The sequence below is a fragment of the Neopelma chrysocephalum genome, unplaced genomic scaffold (genome assembly GCF_003984885.1).
Source record: "Neopelma chrysocephalum unplaced genomic scaffold, ASM398488v2 Primary Assembly neopelma1_84, whole genome shotgun sequence".
NCBI classification, from domain to species: Eukaryota; Metazoa; Chordata; class Aves; order Passeriformes; family Pipridae; genus Neopelma; species Neopelma chrysocephalum.
In genome coordinates this window covers 4,451,455-4,469,690 of record NW_020897746.1, presented here as the reverse complement: position 1 = coordinate 4,469,690, position 18,236 = coordinate 4,451,455, and the positions used below count along the sequence as shown (strand labels likewise).

General features: G+C 48.9%; 3 protein-coding genes across 9 annotated transcripts; 1 reads left to right on the top strand and 2 right to left on the bottom strand.

The window, feature by feature from the left end:
* Nucleotides 1–1,669: 1,669 nt before the first annotated feature.
* On the bottom strand, nucleotides 1,670–10,984 carry JMJD6 (jumonji domain containing 6, arginine demethylase and lysine hydroxylase). 2 transcript variants are annotated; one of them, XM_027691325.1, is made up of 7 exons: nucleotides 10,721–10,984; nucleotides 9,586–9,974; nucleotides 6,454–6,740; nucleotides 4,996–5,131; nucleotides 4,746–4,884; nucleotides 3,974–4,101; nucleotides 1,670–2,377 (listed from the first exon to the last, which is right to left on the bottom strand). In XM_027691325.1, exons 1-7 carry the CDS (start codon nucleotides 10,847–10,849, stop codon nucleotides 2,341–2,343), a joined length of 1,245 nt encoding a protein of 414 aa, XP_027547126.1. In that variant the 5' UTR covers nucleotides 10,850–10,984; the 3' UTR covers nucleotides 1,670–2,340. The 2 variants fall into 2 exon arrangements, with proteins under 2 accessions (XP_027547126.1, XP_027547128.1); XM_027691327.1 differs by lacking the exon at nucleotides 1,670–2,377 and having other exon boundaries at nucleotides 3,286–4,101.
* Nucleotides 10,985–11,260: 276 nt separating this feature from the next.
* Nucleotides 11,261–13,096, top strand: METTL23 (methyltransferase like 23). The gene is made up of 5 exons (XM_027691328.1): nucleotides 11,261–11,519; nucleotides 11,621–11,725; nucleotides 11,801–12,038; nucleotides 12,366–12,450; nucleotides 12,773–13,096. The coding sequence occupies exons 1-5, from the start codon at nucleotides 11,319–11,321 to the stop codon at nucleotides 12,972–12,974; spliced, it is 831 nt and encodes a 276-aa protein (XP_027547129.1). The 5' UTR covers nucleotides 11,261–11,318; the 3' UTR covers nucleotides 12,975–13,096.
* A 298-nt stretch (nucleotides 13,097–13,394) lies between these two features.
* Nucleotides 13,395–18,236, bottom strand: SRSF2 (serine and arginine rich splicing factor 2). 6 transcript variants are annotated; one of them, XR_003535550.1, is made up of 6 exons: nucleotides 17,451–18,236; nucleotides 16,881–17,289; nucleotides 16,054–16,364; nucleotides 15,598–15,701; nucleotides 14,829–14,938; nucleotides 13,395–14,315 (listed from the first exon to the last, which is right to left on the bottom strand). XR_003535550.1 is itself a non-coding variant. In XM_027691329.1 (4 exons), the coding sequence occupies exons 2-3, from the start codon at nucleotides 17,240–17,242 to the stop codon at nucleotides 16,061–16,063; spliced, it is 666 nt and encodes a 221-aa protein (XP_027547130.1). In that variant the 5' UTR covers nucleotides 17,243–17,289; nucleotides 17,451–18,236; the 3' UTR covers nucleotides 13,395–15,701; nucleotides 16,054–16,060. The 6 variants fall into 6 exon arrangements, 2 of the variants coding, with proteins under 2 accessions (XP_027547130.1, XP_027547131.1); XR_003535548.1 differs by having other exon boundaries at nucleotides 13,395–14,938; XR_003535549.1 differs by lacking the exon at nucleotides 15,598–15,701 and having other exon boundaries at nucleotides 17,451–17,625.

The window sequence follows — 18,236 nt, the reverse complement described above, 5'->3', positions numbered from 1 at the left end:
GCTGCCAGAAATGTGGGGGGCAATAAAGAGTTTTTTCAAATACGTTAATGGCAAAAGGCAGTGTAGAAATAATATCAGCCCTTCCAGGATGGGGGTGGGCCTCTCCCACACAGGGACATGGACAAGGCAGAGGTGTTTAACACTTTCTTTGCCTCTGTCTTCAACACAGATGATGGACCAAGGGGCTCTCAGTGCCCTGAGCTGGAGGACCATGACTGAGAATGATCAACTCCCAGCTGACCCTGAAACTGTGTAGGATCTGCTGCTCCAGCTGGATCCCTACAAATCTATGGGGCCTGGTGGGATTCATCCCAGAATCCTCAAGGAACTGCTGATGTCATAACAAAACTTTCTTGATGATTTTTGAGCAGCCTTTGGAATCTGGAGAGGTCTCAGCTGACTGGAAGCTGGTGAATGTTGTCCCAATTTTCTAGAAGGGCGAGAAGGTAGACCCCAGAAACTACAGGCCTGTCAGTCTCACTTCAGTGCCTGGTAAAGTTACGGAGAAGATTATTCTGGAAGATATTGAAAAACACCTGAAAGACAATGCAGTCATTGGTCACAGCCAGCAGGGCTTCGGGAGAGGAAAGTCCTGTTTGTTGAACCTGATTTCCTTGTACAACAGGGTAACCCACCTGGCTGATCAAGGGAAGCATGTAGATGGAATCTTTTTGGACTTCAGCAAAGCTTTTGAGACCATCTCTCCCAGGATCCTTCTGGACAAACTGTCCACCCCACAGCTGGATAACCATGTTAAGGGATGGGTGAGCAATTGGCTCACTGGTTGGGCACAGAGGGGGACAGTGACTGTGGTGACATCAGGCTGGCATCACTCACTACTGGGATTCCACAGGGCTCCATTCTCAGCCCAGTGTTCTTCAGCATCTTCATTAATGACCTGGACACAGGACTCAAAGGAATACTGAGCAAGTTTGCTGATGACACCAGACTTCGACAAATTGGAGGGCTGGGCAATCACCAACCATGTGAAGTGCAGCAAGGGGAAGTGTTGGATTCTGCACCTGGGACAGGGAAACCCTGGCTGTGTGTACAGACTGAGGGGGAATGAGAGGCTGGAAAGCAGTGCTGGGAAAGGGCCCTGGGGGTCCTGGTGGGTGGCCAGTTGGCCATGAGTCAGCAGTGCCCTGGTAGCCAGAAGGGCCAACCCTGTCCTGGGGCCATCAGGCCCAGCATCGCCAACCTGGCCAGGGAGGGGATTGTCCTGCTTTGCTCTGCTCTGGGGCAGCCTCACCTGCAACATTGGGGCAGTTTGGGAGGACACAATATAAAAAAGACGTTAAGCTGTTAGAGAGCATCCAAAGGAGGGCCATGAGGATGGTGAAGGGACTGGAGGAGAAGCCTTATGAGGAGCAGCTGAGGTCACTTGGTTTGTTCAGCCTGGGGGAGACTGAGGGGAGACCTCACTGGAGTCTTCAACATCCTCTCAAGGGGCAGCAGAAAGGCAGGCACCGATCTCTTCACTCTTGTGACCAGTGACAGGATTTGAGGAAACAGCTGGAGCTGAGTCAGGGGAGGTTTAGGTTGGATATCACAACCAGGTTTTTCACCCAGAGGGTGGCTGAGCACTGGAACAGGCTCCCCAGGGAAGTGGTCACAGAAACAAGCCTGTCTGTGTTCAAGAAGCGTTTGGACAACGCTCTCAGGCACATGGTGTGACTCTTGGGGTGTCCTGCGCCGGGCCAGGAGTTGGACTCGATGATCCTGATGGGTCCCTTCCAACTCAGCATATTCTGTGATTTTATGTGACCCACAGTCGGAAGCACCAGCCCCGACAGCAATGTTCTCCTGCAGTAGGATAACATCCAAAGACCCATTTTCCACAGCTCAGTTCTTGCAGAAGCTAATTTCTTTCTCCTTCTTCCCGAAATTCCGGTGCAAGATCCGCCGGATGTTCCCATTAGGCCAACAGGGCTGGTGTTCCTTTCCTCAAGTGTACAGGACAACATGTAAACATATGACAGTGTCAAAGCAAGGCAGGCTTTTATTTACCTGCTGGTTTTAAAAACAGTTCTTTAAAAACTGACCGTTGTCTTCCTTGCCAGTTACGTGACCCATTAAATACTCGGCGTGTCCGTACCCACAGCTGGGTTATAGTGCACTCACCCGGGGCGCAGGGGGGACAAAGCATTGCACAAGGACGTGGTGGGGCATTCCCCTACAAGCTACTCAGGAGCCAACCTTGGACAGCACATAACGAAGACAGATGTCTGGATCGAGGAAGAGTGACAAAAACGTAAGGACTGTGAGAAACAGAAGCAGGAGGGGGTAGAACAGAGCTGGCTGGCTGCTAACGGAGCTTCGATCGGGTGGTGTTATCTCTCAGGGGTAGCTGCGGCCTCCACAAGATTCCCTAATCCTGTCAAAAAAAGGTACAACTGCCTTTGAGCATTCCCCTCATATCAGGGCACGAGATCGCAGCATGCAGATTAATTTCAGGCTTATTTCTTCCTCCAGAATTGTACAAGCAGGGTAAGGTTTCATGTTTGGAAGCGTTTCTATCAACTAATCCATCACACAGCTGGAACAGAACGCCCACCCACCCTCACAATCAACACACAGGAGGAAGAACAGTGAAACCCAGAAAGCAAATGTTCTAGACAAGGTGCTAATTTTTAATATTTAAGGTATTCAGTTTAAAATTTGAACTGCAAACAATTTAAAAATGCACAGGGTTTTCAGAAGAACAGATCTGCATTTTTACAGGTTTTTTTCTAAACCAGGGTCTGCAGTAAGATTTGTTCTCTCCTGCTGCTTGTTCCCTGCCTGGAGTCACACTGGCTGCTGAAACGGGATTTGACAATGTCGTAATAAACAAATTGTGAAAACCTCCAGGGCAAAACAAGCAGTCAGTACAGTTCTCCCCAACGTTTAATGATGCTCTGTACTTGTAATTCAATTGTATTCAGTTATGAGCAACTCCTGAAAACAAGAGAGCAGTACAGGAATACACAGGACTTCAGGCAGTATCCTACTCTGGGAATTCAGGCATAATGCTGGGAATATGGAATTCCTCAGGTAAATTACTGCTGCACACCACCTTTAGCAGGCCACACAGTAAGTCACCACAGCACTTGCATCCATGCCAAACCTGCAGCATCCAACAGCTCAGGAACTAGCCAGCACCCTACAGCAGGCAGGCAGCCAGTCCAGCAACCAAGCCGCAAGGAATTTGCTTAAGAATTTTGGCAAGCCTCTGCTACATGAGAAAAATGCTTCATTCAGCAGAGAATGTCTAAGTTCCTCCCTGCAGTATACCCCCAGGTTCCCAGTGTCCCACTGTTTTTAACCTGGCAAGTCCAGAGAATTGCCTTCCTCAGCAACTTTACCCAAGCACATCTATTCTTGGTTCTGCAATATTAATGTTCCCTCCTTCCACACTGACTGAAACTTGCTTGTCATTTATTTATTAATTTGAAATATTAACACAGACATTTGGGATTTTGGATAAGTTTTGCCTTTAACAGATAAAGCAGTGGATCAAATTGAAATAATCAAGGCAACAATAAGAAAAACCGTACAACTACTTGAAGGTTTTCTGTTTGAACAAGGCAGGGAAACCTGACTCCTGCCTGACCATTCCTCATCTTTAACTGTTCACTATTCATTTGTGCTCTCTGAAGAGCACAGTTAAAACATTCCACCTCTCAGACCACTAAGCAAAAATAAAATCAAATCCTTACCTCTATTAAAACAGACAACTAGGAAAAGAAATAAACTGTTTATTAAATAAAACCCCTAGTTTTAAAAAATATCAAGAATATTAGTTTTCCATTTGGAGCAATTAAAATAACTCATGGAGGGAAGATACCGCCACTGGCCAACTGCTTTATGTCCTGTAAGGAATCCCTTGCTCTCCATCCCTCTGTCCTGAGGAATCACCTATCTGAAGTCTGCCAGCTCTGCCTTGTATTGTCTTGTGCTTGTTTAAAAACAACAGATGCCATCGGGTCACCTGGAGGAGCTGCGCTCTTTGCTCACACAGTCGTCCTGGGAGGTTGTGTCCCCGTTCCCCATCATGCTGCACGTCCTCCGCTTTTTCCTCCGGTGCATCATCCCCTCTGTCTCGGAGCCAGAGTCACACTGAAGAGTGGAAAGATGAAACCAGGATTCAGAATTTGTGCTGTGGAATTCACCGTCAGAGCTGCCTCAGCAATCCTGAATAACTCACGTTCAAAGAACGTGCTATTTGAGGTTAGACACGTGAAACAAATTTCAAATTAAGCGCTTAAAAATCGGGTTCAGAAATGTTCTTAGATTTCATCACTGACTAAAGCTGACTGGGGCAAGACAATGTGAATGTGTTCCTTTTGGATCCTTGAAGACTCTTATCTTCCAAGAGCAGACTCAGAGGCTCCTGATGGATTTAGGTGCCTAGAAGAGTCCCCTGTCATAACTGATCTGTTTTGGATCTTGTTCCTCCTCCCCATTTTTAGAACATTCATTTTGCAGCCATTTCACAAAGCATGGCTTAGCTAAATGAGTGACAGATTCATATATAATATAGACACAGATCAAACAAACCAAATCCATTTAGCAATACAGAGAGGCTTCAGCAAACAGAACCTGCTAAGACCACACGCTGCTCCACAACGTAGATTTGTTTAGGTGCTTTCCATTAATTTCTTCCATAAGACAGGAAAATTAGGATCAGGACACATAATCAGGTATGGAAAAAGCAATATGATTTCAGAATATGGATCACTTATTGCAGTAAAAAGCATTACCTCTGAATCAGAGTCTGAGGAGCTGGAACTTGAGGAACTGGAAGAATCGCTCGAACTGTCGGAAGCAATACCAGTAGATTCCTGCAGGTCAACTGAATCAGCCAAGGCTGCCAAGTCAGGATGTTCCTGCTTTAGGATCCTAAATACAGTTGAAATTTCAGGGTTAGCCTCTGAACTCTGTGTGTAAATGAGTATTTTTAGGTTTTGTTTTAAATAGAGAACATGGAAAGAAAGTCACTAAACCTCTCACCTGTACCATTTCCGTGACAGTTTGGGTCTCCCTCTCACCGTCTTGTGCCACACCACGGGGAAGTTGGTACAGCTGGCAAAGTTTTGTGTGATGGCAATAGTTGTGTCAAGGTTGAGAACAACATGCCACCAGCCACCTAAAACACAACACCAATGACCACTGCTGGCTACATGGCAGAGAGCAAGTTCAAGAACAGCCAAGAACACTTTTCCCATAGTGCAGGTGGAAACTGGACATTATTTCCCCCCACCCAGGCGAGTTTGCCACCACGTCACCTTTCCTCAGGCTAATTTCAGCTCTCACTCCAGAGCTTGACAGGTTTTGTTACAGAAGGCTGCTCCACACTCTGACCAAATTACCCAGCTCACAAAAAGATCTGACTTGACAGCAACACACTGGCTACTGATGGTTTATTTAACAGCAGGAGCCATTGTAACCCAGACAGCACAGAGGCCCTTTCTGCCCAGCTGGAGAGCACTTTCCACGCTGATTTTGTAAGGTTCTTATGACTACAGACTAACCTTTCATTTAAAAATAGACGCAAAATCGTTTCCCCACACAGGATAAAAATAGACAGTGAAGTTCTTACAACCCACTTATAACCTCATAAAAGACTAAGGGAACAGTTTAATGGAACCCGACAGCTACAAACTCTTAACAGAAGGTACACCGAGGAGTCACTAATAAGTGCCAAGACAATCACAAGGCACTCTTCACACATGAAGTCAGCTGTATGTTAGAGACAAGTAATGTGGACAGAAGCTAAGGGCTGTGCTGCACTAAAATGATGCAAGATTCAGAGGTTAGAATTTGGCACTGAACTCACGTGTTCATCCACCACCACCTCACCCCCCCAGCTACAGTGGGTACACAGTGGGCAGCCACTCAAAGAGAAGGGCATCTTTAGCAGAGCTTTCTTTAGCTTTTGATTTCAAATGCAAGATGAAACATAACAGAGAGGTGGGTGGAAGGTGTCAGTGCCTTTAAGTAGTTCATTTCCCACAGCTAAGAAAAATTCACATGCAGTCAAACTAACCAGGCTACAAAATTCATTCGTGAATTTGCTACAGTCTATATGAACTCAAACATTTTTGTCTCACAGTTATTAGTATTCAAATACCTCTTATTTTATGCCCAGACAATTTCCTGTTACTGCAGTTTAGTCCAGGATCACATTCCCGTAATGTTGGCACTCCAGTCCCACTTGTTTTGTCATCTGTACCACATGCAATCCCATGCCACAGGCCATACACATTTTGGGACATTGTGAAAATAACTGGATAGCCTCAAAACAAGCATTGCACTATGTATCCCTTTTGAAAGAGCTCAGGAGAGTTTATTTGTAAGAGATGGGCTGTATAAAAAGGCTGAAATATCTCTTCACCTCTGTAATGCATGAGTATATTAAAAACATGCTTTTCTCTCCCAGATTTCCCTGTCAGAGAGATTTGTACACACCTGGCACAAAGACTGTCTCGCCTGGTTTCTGTAAGACTTCCAGGGGTTTGAATTCGGGGGGCCAGGTGGGAAGCTGTGTCCGAGGATAGATGACGTTGAACCAAGTGATTGCCTCATCCTGCTGGTTCCCTCCCTCTTCTCGAGTCACTTTGATGAGCTCTCTGGGAGTGCTGGTTGGGAACAGGCACCAACGCTTATGTCCCTGGACTAAGGCATTCCACGCACTAGTTCCCAAGGGATCGATGTGAATTCCTGTTCCAGATCGAGGTGGGCCCATCACAAACCATCTGCATGGGAATAAAAAAAAGTCCTTTAGTCACAGAGCAAGCAAGTAGCTCCCTTCCTTCAAATGAGACAGTTAGAAATCAAAATAGTTACAATTCTTTCATTTACATTCCTGATTTTGTTAGATTCACACTACAACAAAAAGATACAACGGGAATTTAACCTAAAAACCAACATGAATGACTGCAGGATAAGAAAGTGAAGGTAACTTTTTATATTTCATAGCTGCATTTTGGTTTAAATATTCCTTCAGTACAATATATAGTGATTTCAAGGTTAATGAATGCTGTTAGGTCACAACAGCCTGTGTTAGGATTTAGGCAGGGGGATTCTCCTACAGTTTTCTAAAATTTGCTGCTCAAGCAGATCCAGAACTGCAGAACAATGAGGAACAAACAAAAGGCAACACAAGGAACAGAACAAGTTACGCAACCCTGGCCTCTTTCTGCGCCTTCTGGTCACAACAGGCTTTTCATTCCAACATTTGACTACGTGGAGTTTGTTCCCCAGTCACCATTCAGGATTTGTGGTGTATATTCCCATTTCCCACTTTTAAGGTTTATTTCTCCAACAGAGAACTTTATCTACTCTATCTGTTCAACTGCAGCAGCACCTTCAACTGCTCATTTCCCCTTAACGGAGCAGTAAGATCTACTCTAGAAAAAGCAGTGTGAGGTGACTTAACATCAGGCATCAAAAGGGAAAAATGGCAATAAATGCTTGATTGGTAGCAGGAAGTATCGAAATTAGAGCAACAACAAGATCCCTCCATGGTGTGGCTGACAGGCAGGTGATGCCCAGCAACAGGAATGCAGAGGTTGAGAAAATATTGGAATTCAGCAAGTTCTCCATCTCCCCTTTCCAGTGCAGGTGTAAATCAAGCTGGTCATCAAGTACCATTTGCCAGCACCAATTGTAGAACTGTTTGATTATCAGGCTGCTTTCTTCCTTCTTCACAAAGGAGCTGTAAATAAGCAGGTGTTCATAATTTCTATTGTCACTTCATTCTTCAGATTCCTATTAGCCTTGGAAAGCTGGTTAAACCACAAGCAGAACAGTCAAGGCTTTCACTAAGAAGACAGAAAACATTAAACTCCTGGAGATCTGACTGGCACGGACAGATGCACTGCTCAATAACCATTTTTCTGACAATAACCTGAATCTACACATGCAGGTTTTAAAACCCTTATTTAGCAACACTGTCATTTACCAGCATCTTCCTCCAGGCAATTAACTTACAATGAACAAAACCCAATTTGCCCCAAGAAATCAAATTTACCATTAAAAACTTCTTGTCTCCTAAACTCAAACTGAAAGCAAACCCCAACCCCCCTTCCCAAACTAAACGAGCTGCTTCAGCCAATGGCTTCCAAAAATTACTGTCTTTATCTTAGAGAGGAACAACACCAATAAAAATGCTCTGAACAGCACCAATTCTTACTTTAAGGTCTACACACTATCATACACCTCTCAATTCAGAGGCCAACCTGTACAGGTCATATCCTCATCATATGATTTGTACCATTTCCTGTCAGATTTTCAATTATACTCTGAAAGTCCTGGACACTCTTCATCCATTTCTGTACCCAGATGAACCCTCTAATTCCAGGAGGCATCAGTGTGCTCTCTTGTGCCCCACTCATCTCTCAAAAAAACGTTAACAGCCTGAAACAAACCCACATTTTCCTGAACAAAGTACAAGAAATGTGAATACCAAGATCACAAAGAGGCTCAGCATGTGCATGTAGGTGGGGAGGGTGTGGGGGAGAGAGACACCAATATAAATGAGTCACAACCAGATTATCTTATTTACCTGTAACTTGGATAAATGATTCCCAGCTCTGTAAGTGTATTCAGTTTCTACTACAGAATACTGTGCTTTTGTGTTCAATCACAGTAGTACGTTCTTAGAAGAGCTTTATAAAAAGCATCTGCTACAACACTATAAAAACGCCCACTTCAGTGATCTTAAATGGAATTAAGCTCCTGCTTCACTCCTGCAAAAGCACAACTGGACTACAGACACGTGAGAGAGTGCAGAGGGAAGTATCATTATTCATGACTTGTTTTGTTTTATTTAAATAAACCACATCAGAGCCTCATGTCACTCAGAGGGCAAAAGGCATTGTCTGACAATTATAATGTTGCTGTAAAGACTTTAATTACTTGGGAGGGTTCAGCTCAGGCTCATACTGCTATGAAGTGTTGCATCAACATAGAGAGAAATGGCTTTTATATCTGACAGCAAAAATACAAGGTTGTTGCATCTGAATTCATGAATGAAGAGTTGTTTCAATCCTTTTCCAATCTGAAGAAAAAATAGAGTTGAAAAGACTACACGGATGTAAAATATTGTTCTCTCTCAAAATCATCTGAAGGAAAGCTAAGAACTACTCCCTACACCAGATCCTAATCTAGTTTAAGATCTTTACCTTAAAAGGACTGACTCATAATTAAACAAAACTCCACACTGTACATAAGCCACTGGTGCAAAACCCAGGAGCCAGTCCTGAGGTACTTAAAATTTGAGAGCCAGAAGGCACATAGAGCAAGAAATCAATCTTCATATCTTTCATGTAAATTTTAAAAAATCTAAGAAGTGATGTAAATTGACTTAACAAAAAAAAAAGGAAAAAACCACCATAAACTTGTAGCAGCTCTGGTGGGAGAAGGAGAATTTGTTACACACAAATCTTCTCTTCCTCTGAATTACAGATGTACACTCTTATTTTAAGAGACAAATTAAAGCTGCACTTTTTTTTTTTAATGTGAGACAATCAGAGCTATTCAGGAATAGCCAAGGAGGTGAGAAATACCCCTTTTTGTATTGCTGTCCCTGCACTGTACCTGTAGGGTGGCCGCCGTTTCTCCCCTGCATACTGAAAGAGATCATCCGTGAAGAATTTGGGTACTTTGTAGTCCTCCAGGAGTTTCCTGCGCTTGGGGTGCTCCCCATAACTGCTGTCAAAGATGTACAGGGGGCTGTCATCACGTGTGGTTTCCATATATTCTATGTAGTACTTCATCTTCATCTTCACAGAGTAACCGTCATTGTCCTCCCCACACTTGAACTTCTGGTTCCTGTACTTGCGTTTCAGCCGCTCCAGCGTCCACTTCTCCTGGGCAGACCAGCCCACCTGGGCGTTCAGCAACACCACGGGCTTGTAAGGCTTTTCATAGCGCTCAACAAACTCCTCCACCGTCAGCTGGAGCGCATCTGCCCTCTCCACGTTATCCTGTGAGACCGGGGAGGGAAGCAGAACAGATATTGGGACAGGCTGACGTCCTAGGACCGCGCTTCCCAGTGGGGGAGCTTCACACACCGCGAGGGGACGGAGCTGCCTACGTGTTATTTTAAGCTCCCCGAGGCTGCAGCCCTGTTCCTCCTGGCCCGCTCCCCGCACACACCGGTGACACGGGCAGCCTGAAGCCTTTGGCACTGCTCCCCATCGAGGCCACGCTGCCCTTTCGGCTGACACATCCACTGCTGCATTCCACCCCCTGAGGACCCAGAGGAGGACTCCAGGGAATTACACGGGTGCCCATCCCACCCCGGCGGGCCCGCACCTCTCCGCACCCCTCGCCACGTGGAGGGAGGAAAAAACGCGGGTGCTGCTTGTCCTCCCCCTCCCGAACCTCTCCCTCACAGCGGAGAGCCCCGCCAGCTCCAGGGCAACCCCGGCCTCGGAAAAGGGCCCCTTCCCTTCAGACTCTCCCTTCAGGCAACTCCAACCCCTTCATCCCCTCCTCCCCTCTGACCCTCGTTCTTTTCAGGCCACCCAGTCTCCCCTCAGGAGGGTCATTTCCCCTTCCCGTTCCCTTAGGACCTCCTTATTCCCCTCAGGACTTCCTCCAATTCCCTCACTCATGTCCCCCCCCCCAAGTCTCTTAGGCCCCCTCCGTTCCCTTCAGGACTCCTCCAGTCGCACTCCCCTTCCCATTCTCCCCCATCCTATTCCCACCGCTCTCTCTCCCCTCAGACCTTGCAGGCGGCGGGGTTCAGGGGGAAGGTCTCGCAGTAGTTGTGGCGGGTCCAGTCCAGCGAGTCCTTCAGCTCGGGGCGGGCGCTGCGCTTCGCCTCGCGGATCCGCTTCTTGCTCTTGTGGTTCATGACGACGACGGCGGCGGCGGTGCTGGGGGCCGTCACCGCCCGCCGTCACCTTCCCCGGATCCCGATCCCGGTGCCGGCCCCGCTCCGGCCGCACCTTCCAGAAATTTCACCCGGTGCCGCCGCTGTGACCGCGGCCCCGCCCCCACCGCTCTCCCATTGGCTGGTTGTGCCGCGATTTCCGCCACGCCCCGGCGTTGATTGGCCGGGGCAGCGGCGCCCCCGCGCCGCCATGTTGAGGAAGGGCAGCGCGGAGGGAGCGCGGGCGCCCTTGGCAGCCCCGGGGATCCCCCGCCGCCGCCGCTCCCCGTGCCGCGGCGGGCCCGCGCTCCGCGCTTGCTGCTCTGCTGACAGCGGCGGGCCGGCCGCGCATCACCCGGCTTCCTCCGCTCTCCCGGCCCCGGCCCGCGGAGGCGCCCGCAGCGTCCCGGCGGGGCGGCGGCGCGGGCGGGCGCGGCCCGGTGTGCCAGCGATGCCCGGGGCAGGCGCCGCCATCGGCGCCCGCAGCGGCGCTCCGCGTGACGTCACGGCGAAAGGAGGCGCCGATTGGCCGGCGCGGCCCGGCGCCCTCACGCGTCCGCCCGCCATTGGTTTCATGGCGGAGCCGCGGCGGCGCGCGCGGCGGTACCGCTTCGAGGAGGGTCCGGCGGCGCTGGTCGTGCGTGTGCCCGAGGTACCGGGGACAGCCGGGGCACGCCGGGAATGCCGGAGATTCCCGGGAATAGCGAGGATACCTGGGAACACCGGCCCAGCGCCCCGCCCTGTGTGTTGCAGGTGCTGGACTCGCAGTACGGGCTGTACGCGTGGCCCAGCGCCGTGGTCCTGGCGCAGTACGTGTGGGCGCAGCGGCGGAGCCTGCCCGGCAGGCGAGTGCTGGAGGTACGGCCCTGCCCGCACCCCTGACACCTCGCGGGTGCCCGCGGGCCCGACCCCACGGACGCGCTGTGGTTGCAGATCGGAGCCGGTGTGAGCCTGCCGGGCGTGGTGGCCGCCCGGTGCGGCGCGCAGGTGACCCTGTCGGACAGCGAGGAGCTGCCCCGCTGCCTGCAGAGCTGCCGCCGCAGCTGCCTCAGCAACCGCCTGCCAGACGTGCCCGTCGTCGGGCTCACCTGGGGCCGCGTCTCGCCAGAGCTCCTCTCTCTTGCTCCTGTAGACATTATTTTAGGCTCAGATGTCTTTTTTGACCCCAAAGGTATGTTAATGCTCTCTCAGGTATCTTTGGTTTGTGACAAGCAGCGAGGAGATGGTGGCCAAGTAATGCTGGGATCAGTGTGGAGGGATCAGGTGACACTGTGCTACTGACCTTGTTATTCTAGTCTGAGCTGTCAGAAATACAACCGAGGGGGAATAGAAAATGAAGTAATAACTAAGTGCTTCAGACCCTGTATCTCACTTCTCTCATAGAGATGTAATCTGCCTATTTAGATTTTTAATTCCCATTTCATAGAACCAGACAGATTTCTCTATACCTGGAATCCGGAGACTAACCCAGACTGCTTTATCTCCCCAAACTGCGCAGACTTTGAAGATATTTTAACTACAATTTACTTCTTGCTGGAGAAGAATCCACATGCTCAGTTCTGGACTACTTATCAAGTCCGAAGGTAAAATCTTTTCCATATTTAGGACTCAAACCTTAATTCCTGTCTCAGCTTTTGACGAGTGTTAACTTCTCAGAGGCACCACTGCTCTGACTCAGAAAAGCTCCTTACTGTGCATGAGGCTGCTATTAGCCCAGTAAATCCTGGGGGTAGCAGGCAAAAGCAGCCAAACCTGAAGGTAATCCAAGAACCCTCAATTTGCTGTTGCCTAGAAAACTCTTACAAACCCATCTGTGCTGTACTGAAGTTTGGTAACAGCCTGTTAGTTACTGCAGCAGTTGTAACTTTGGGTTATATTTTCACATGCTTTATATCCTCCCCTCAGTGCTGACTGGTCTATCGAGGCTCTGCTCTGCAAGTGGAACCTGAGGAGCATCCACATTCCCCTACACTCCTTTGGTGCAGACAAGGAGCACTTGGCCAGCTCGTCTCTCCCAGGAAGGCACACAATCGAAATGATGATCATCTCACTGGCACAGTCAGAGGGCACTTCAGTTTATTCCACTTTAGGTTCCAGTACAAGGTGATACTCAGCTGTTCTGATCTGCAGAAAACAGTCCTGTTTACAGCAAACCTCGTGTATATTTCTGGGAAGCAGTTAATTCTTAAAACATGCATTGTAAAAATAAAGCTGTTTGGTTTTTTTCCAGCTATGGCTTATGAGAAATTTGTGCTCTTCCCCAAAGCCCATGAAATAGTTCAGAGACTCAATTCCATGGTGTCAAGCCACTACACAACACAGCTTGACCTGGAAATCCGTAAGATCCAACCTAAATCCACAACTTCAGCAATGGAAAGGTAACTGCACTCTTTCAGATTAAAAAATAGCCCCATAAGATCAGTTTCCCAGGACTGGGAATCCTGGGATCCATATACAAAAGCCAGCCCCCTTGTTTGTAAATGAGCGTGTGTAGACTGTGCTAACCTGGAACATACAAACTCCCCAGTTTGTAGAAAAGTACTTTTAATCCTCAACAAAAGCCATACTGCCAGTGTTCAGATGTTTCCATTCCCATTTAACATACATGCGTAAAATTAACAAGGCATTACAATAACCCTTGACACAGGATGGTTGAAGTTACAATTCATTTGTACCAAATCAAGAAAAATCATCACTGTAAGATCAGCCCCCATCAAGCAGCAGCCTGGGCAAGCACACAGCAATGCAATTAGTACTGCTCAGTGTGGACCTTCCACAACACCCCAGGACCTGGCTGGGTCAGTGTTCACAGCCTGGTTGTGCAACACTTGCCACACAACATTGGGTTAGTCACAATACTAATTGAGTTTGCCCACAGTAATTTAAAAGCAACCCCGGTGGATAAAATTTATAAGCAGTAGAATGCGTTCAGTTACTATATAGAAGTTAAACATAGACAGTATAATTGCAGAAATCTTTTCAAGCTAAAAATAAGCTGACCCAAGACATTAAGTTGAGAAAAGTTAACACAGAAAAATGTTTAATATTAACTACAGAGACAGTGGGTATAGTACAGAATGTCTTAAGCAAAAGATACACCAATCAGTACTTACAAAGGAATGAACCATTTCTGTTCTTAACATTACATTTCTCATATGCAAGTTCATATATGTAGGTTGGTAAGTTTTACCATTCTGGAAATAATAAGGTGTGTATATCATCAGCTAGATGTGCTCACTGTATGCTCCATATTTTTTACGCAAGGCCCGGGTGACTGGAAGTGCAGTTGTCAGGCATTTTAATTAACTGGACAGCCATTTGTTTCTGCACGACAAGGCATCGTTACACAGGAGCAATCAGGAGACAACAGGAAACAGCCAAGCACTCTGCACTGCAACACGCCACCTTAACAGCTAACCAGCATTACTCAACTGCTACACAACTGCGCCTAGTGCACAAAAATACATAAGAGAAGAGATTAGAATTGAGTCTGATAAAACAATCCTTTCAAATATCAACTGTCACCTGAAAAGATTTCTACCAATTTTGAATTTGAAGATGCTATTTTAATGCAAAGTTGTTTTTTCTTTGAGAAAAAAAAGCATTTACAGTTAAGTTTCAAATTGAAGTTCCTGTAGAATTTTAAGGAATGAAAACAAAATTAAGAATACTTTCTGACAGTTAGCTACTCGGCATATAATGGCTGCATGATTCCTCAGTATGAAACTGGAGGCAGCAAGTTACCATCAGTTTTAATTTCCAATAGAAGTCAGCACTATATAAACAAAAATGAAGTTTTACCTCAAATATCCAAGCCAATAATGAAATCGGTAGTCGTTCACTTCACTAAATTACAAGAAATTTGAATAACAGCAACAAAATGGCACATAAAAATGTAAAATCTGCCACTTGAGGCGCAACTTAAACAAGTAAAAAGTTAGACAAAATGTTACAAAATAACCTTTTCAACAGCTGGTTGCTCGGCCAGGGTCTCTCCAATGGGCTGAAGACTCAAGCGATCTTTTCCCCCCAAAGGCGTCCTTTATGTGGGTTCTCATTTAGCTGAAGCATCTAGGTTTGAAGAAAAAAAAGTTCAGCCAGGTTTCTACCTTGTCTGTTTTGGGTGTGGATGACTTCAGGGATACTTCTAGTTGTGTTTCAACTGGCTTTGCCTAAGTTAATTAAGTTTTAGGAATTTCCACAGTGTTCCACCTCCCCCCCCTTGTGTCGCTTTACTTCAGAGGCCAAATGTAAGGTTCTGTCAGAGTATTTAGTTACAAAGGAGAACAAGCACCAGGCTGTAGATCAAGCCACCATTAACTTCAATTCAGCCTGTTCAACAATCGATTATTAAAAGCTATATAAAAGTTAACAAAGCTAATACTTCTTCATGAAGACTTAACTAAACTCTAAGTAGCATTCAAAACAGAAAACGTGACTAGTTTTGCTACAATTATCTAACTCCAGAGCTAGCTTAGGCCCTTTCCTTTTAAAAAACAGGACCAAACAGTTTGAAGGGTTAAAGACACACTATCCTTTCCCCACCCGGTGTATCCTTAGATGCCTCTTCCAAGATGTCGACTTGAGGAAAAACTAGTTTCCGTGGTTTTCTTGTTGCCAAGGAATTTGCCCCTTTTCTAGGACACTTATTACCTCCAGTCAGTACAACGGCCACTGAACCGATCTTCCGTTCTAAAAGGATAGTGTATCTTTAACAGTGTAAGACAAACCTGCTCCAACACACGCCCACAGAAACTGGTCCCTGGAGGATCAGCCAAATCAGTTAAAATCTGCAATACTGGCCAATATTCTTTTAGCAAACAGGAGACCGCAGCTTTAAAGGGGAAAATGCAGATGTTGGATAAATACAGTAAGAAATAGTCATTTGCATCATAGGTTGCGTCTCATACAATATTTTAATAAAACCAAGGCATTAATCTCGCAATAAAACATTTTCTCTGTAGAAAAAAAAAAATTTCTGTAGAAAACCCTTCAGTAATAACTTCCCTAAACCAATAACCAAAAAGCACTGCTCAGGAAAAAAAAAACCAAAACCAACAACTAACAGTGTGCCCCGTTAGGATTCACTTGGTTCAGGCTATTAATGCTCTAAGAACTACCCAACACCCCACCTAAGTGCTCTAATAAAGTAACATGCAACATGTGCCAATCCCGAGGTACATTACCATGTTCCTAGGAGGATACAGCTCCCTCTTCTTCCGGAGACTTGGGAGGGCTCTTAGACCTGGATCTAGAGTTGGATTCCCTCTTTGAAGCAGGGGGAGGGCTTCTAGATCTGGACCGGGATCTTGACCTGGACCGAGATCTGGAGACAGACGAGGACTTTGACTTGGATCTCCTGGCAGACCTGGACTTGGAGGTGGAACGAGACCGAGAGCGTGTACGAGACCGGGATTTGGATCGGCTGTAGCGGGACCGACTGCGGGATCTAGAACGGCTCCTGCTTCTAGATCGGCTGCGACGGCGTCTTCTAGGGCTAAACCAGGAAGGGGGGGGGGGAAAGACGCGTTAGAAGTTGCTCACGGGCGGCGCAGAATCCAGTGAGTGCCGCGGGACAGGGAGGGCGGGACAGGACGCACGTGGGCAAGAAAACGAGCGTTACGAGGGCGCCATTGTTCAGAGCGAGTGGCCGGGGGCTAAATTTACTACAGGGCAAAAACCTTCCACTCCGAGGGGACCACACGTGCCTTCGCTACTAAGCCCCTACTCCCCCGCCCAACCCCGCCGGGAAATTCATTGGGAAAAGGCTACAGAATCACAGAAGCGGTCAGGTTGGCAGGGACCGCAGAGGGTCATCTGGTCTACACCCCCTGCTTAAGCAGGGTCATCCCAGAGCACATGATTATGTCGTGTACTCAGCTGCCCGAGTATCCCCAATGCGGGAGACTCCACCACCTCTCTAGGCAACCAATACACAACCACGCGGCCCCTGGTACGCCCGCCGGGACCTAAGCCTCATCCCCCCATCTACTGCCGTAAGTTCGGTGCTCACCTGCGGCTGCGGCGGCCGTAGCCGCTGCTGCTGTACCGGCGGGGCGGCGGCCCGCGGCGGCTGTGGTGTGAGTCGGGCGGGCGGCCGTACCGGGCCATCTGCACGCGGAGCTCCCGCCCGTCCAGCACCGCCCCGTCCATCGCGTCCATCGCGTCCTCCGCGTCCCGCTTGTCGTGGAAGCGCACGAAGGCGAAGCCGCGGCTCTCCTTGGTGTAGCGGTCCCGCGGGATGTAGACGTCGCCCACCCGGCCGTACTTCTCGAAGACCCTCCGCAGGGTGTCCGGAGAGGTGCGGTAGGTCAGGTTGTCCACCTTGAGGGACGTCATGCCCTCCACGTCGGGCGGCGGGCGGCCGTAACTCATGGCGGGCTGGAGCCCCTGAGGGGCGGCGGCGGCCGACGAGAATAAACCTGAGGGCGATGAGGGGGGTCAGCAGCCGGCGCGGCCCTGAGAGCGACGCGCCTCACGCCGCGGGGCGAGCGCCGAGGCGGCGGCGCGGCAGAGCCCAGAAACGAGGAGAATCGCAGCGCATAGGGAAAAGCCCGCGGGGCCCGCAAGGAGCAGCACCAACCTCAGGGTCCGAGGGGCGGCCCGAGGCCGGAGGGAAGCGCCAGGAGCGGCCGCCCCGTCCCGTCCGCCGCGGCGAGGAAATGAGGGGGAACCGCCCGCGCGCGCGGCTTAACGCCACAAAATGGCCGGCGGGACCCCGGAAGGGAAACGCGGAGCCGCCCCGCCCGCGGCACCGTCGCCCCGACCCCAGAGCCCTTTTTACCCCTTTTCCCCGAGGTGGTCCCGCGGAGAGCGCGGGGAATCCGCCCTTAAATTAACAATTCGCTCCTGCGTTGGAAAGCGGCCGTTAAAACGGGCACCGCTGTGACCCGGAAGAGCTCGGGGGAGGCGGGGAATTTTTTTTTGAACAATGTGTGTTGAAAACCGTAAGAAAAACAATAATAAAAAAAAAAGGAAATAAGAGCAGGGCTGTGCGCGTGTGGTGAGGGGGCAGAGAGGTGGGAAACCGCCGCAACGGGAAAAAAAAAAGCGATGGTGAAGGGAGTCGGTTGTGGCGCGGGCGGGAGGGGACGGTTTAAAATGGCGGACGGGGAGAGCTGTGAGGGCAGACTGATGAGGGGCGACGGCGGGTCGGGGCTCGGCTTCATGACAGGAGTCGGTTCAGGGCGCTTGTCCGGCGCTCTGTGAGGGCAGTTTTCCCGGGACAGCAGCTGTGGGAGCTCCGTGCCCTTCCTGCTCCCGCTCCGCTGTGCTCCGGTGGCCGCCGTGAGGGACCGGGCGGCCCGGTGCGAGCTCTCCGCGGGCTCTTCTTCACCTCCTGCGGGCAGCGGTGCCCGGTGAAGCCTCC

Bases quoted from the DNA above. Each gene is read 5' to 3' on its own strand.
- JMJD6 (XM_027691325.1), bottom strand. From the start codon at position 10,849: ATGAACCACAAGAGCAAGAAGCGGATCCGCGAGGCGAAGCGCAGCGCC. The intron at 4,102-4,745 runs GTAATGCTTTTT...TCCACTCTTCAG, and splicing joins CCTCAGACTCTGATTCAGAG to TGTGACTCTGGCTCCGAGAC. The intron at 2,378-3,973 runs GTGACCCGATGG...TTTTTTTGACAG, and splicing joins AAAGAGCGCAGCTCCTCCAG to GATTAGGGAATCTTGTGGAG.
- METTL23 (XM_027691328.1), top strand. From the start codon at position 11,319: ATGCCCGGGGCAGGCGCCGCCATCGGCGCCCGCAGCGGCGCTCCGCGT. The intron at 11,520-11,620 runs GTACCGGGGACA...TGTGTGTTGCAG, and splicing joins TGGTCGTGCGTGTGCCCGAG to GTGCTGGACTCGCAGTACGG. The intron at 11,726-11,800 runs GTACGGCCCTGC...CTGTGGTTGCAG, and splicing joins CCGGCAGGCGAGTGCTGGAG to ATCGGAGCCGGTGTGAGCCT.
- SRSF2 (XM_027691329.1), bottom strand. From the start codon at position 17,242: ATGAGTTACGGCCGCCCGCCGCCCGACGTGGAGGGCATGACGTCCCTC. The intron at 16,365-16,880 runs GTGAGCACCGAA...TTCCTGGTTTAG, and splicing joins TACGGCCGCCGCAGCCGCAG to CCCTAGAAGACGCCGTCGCA.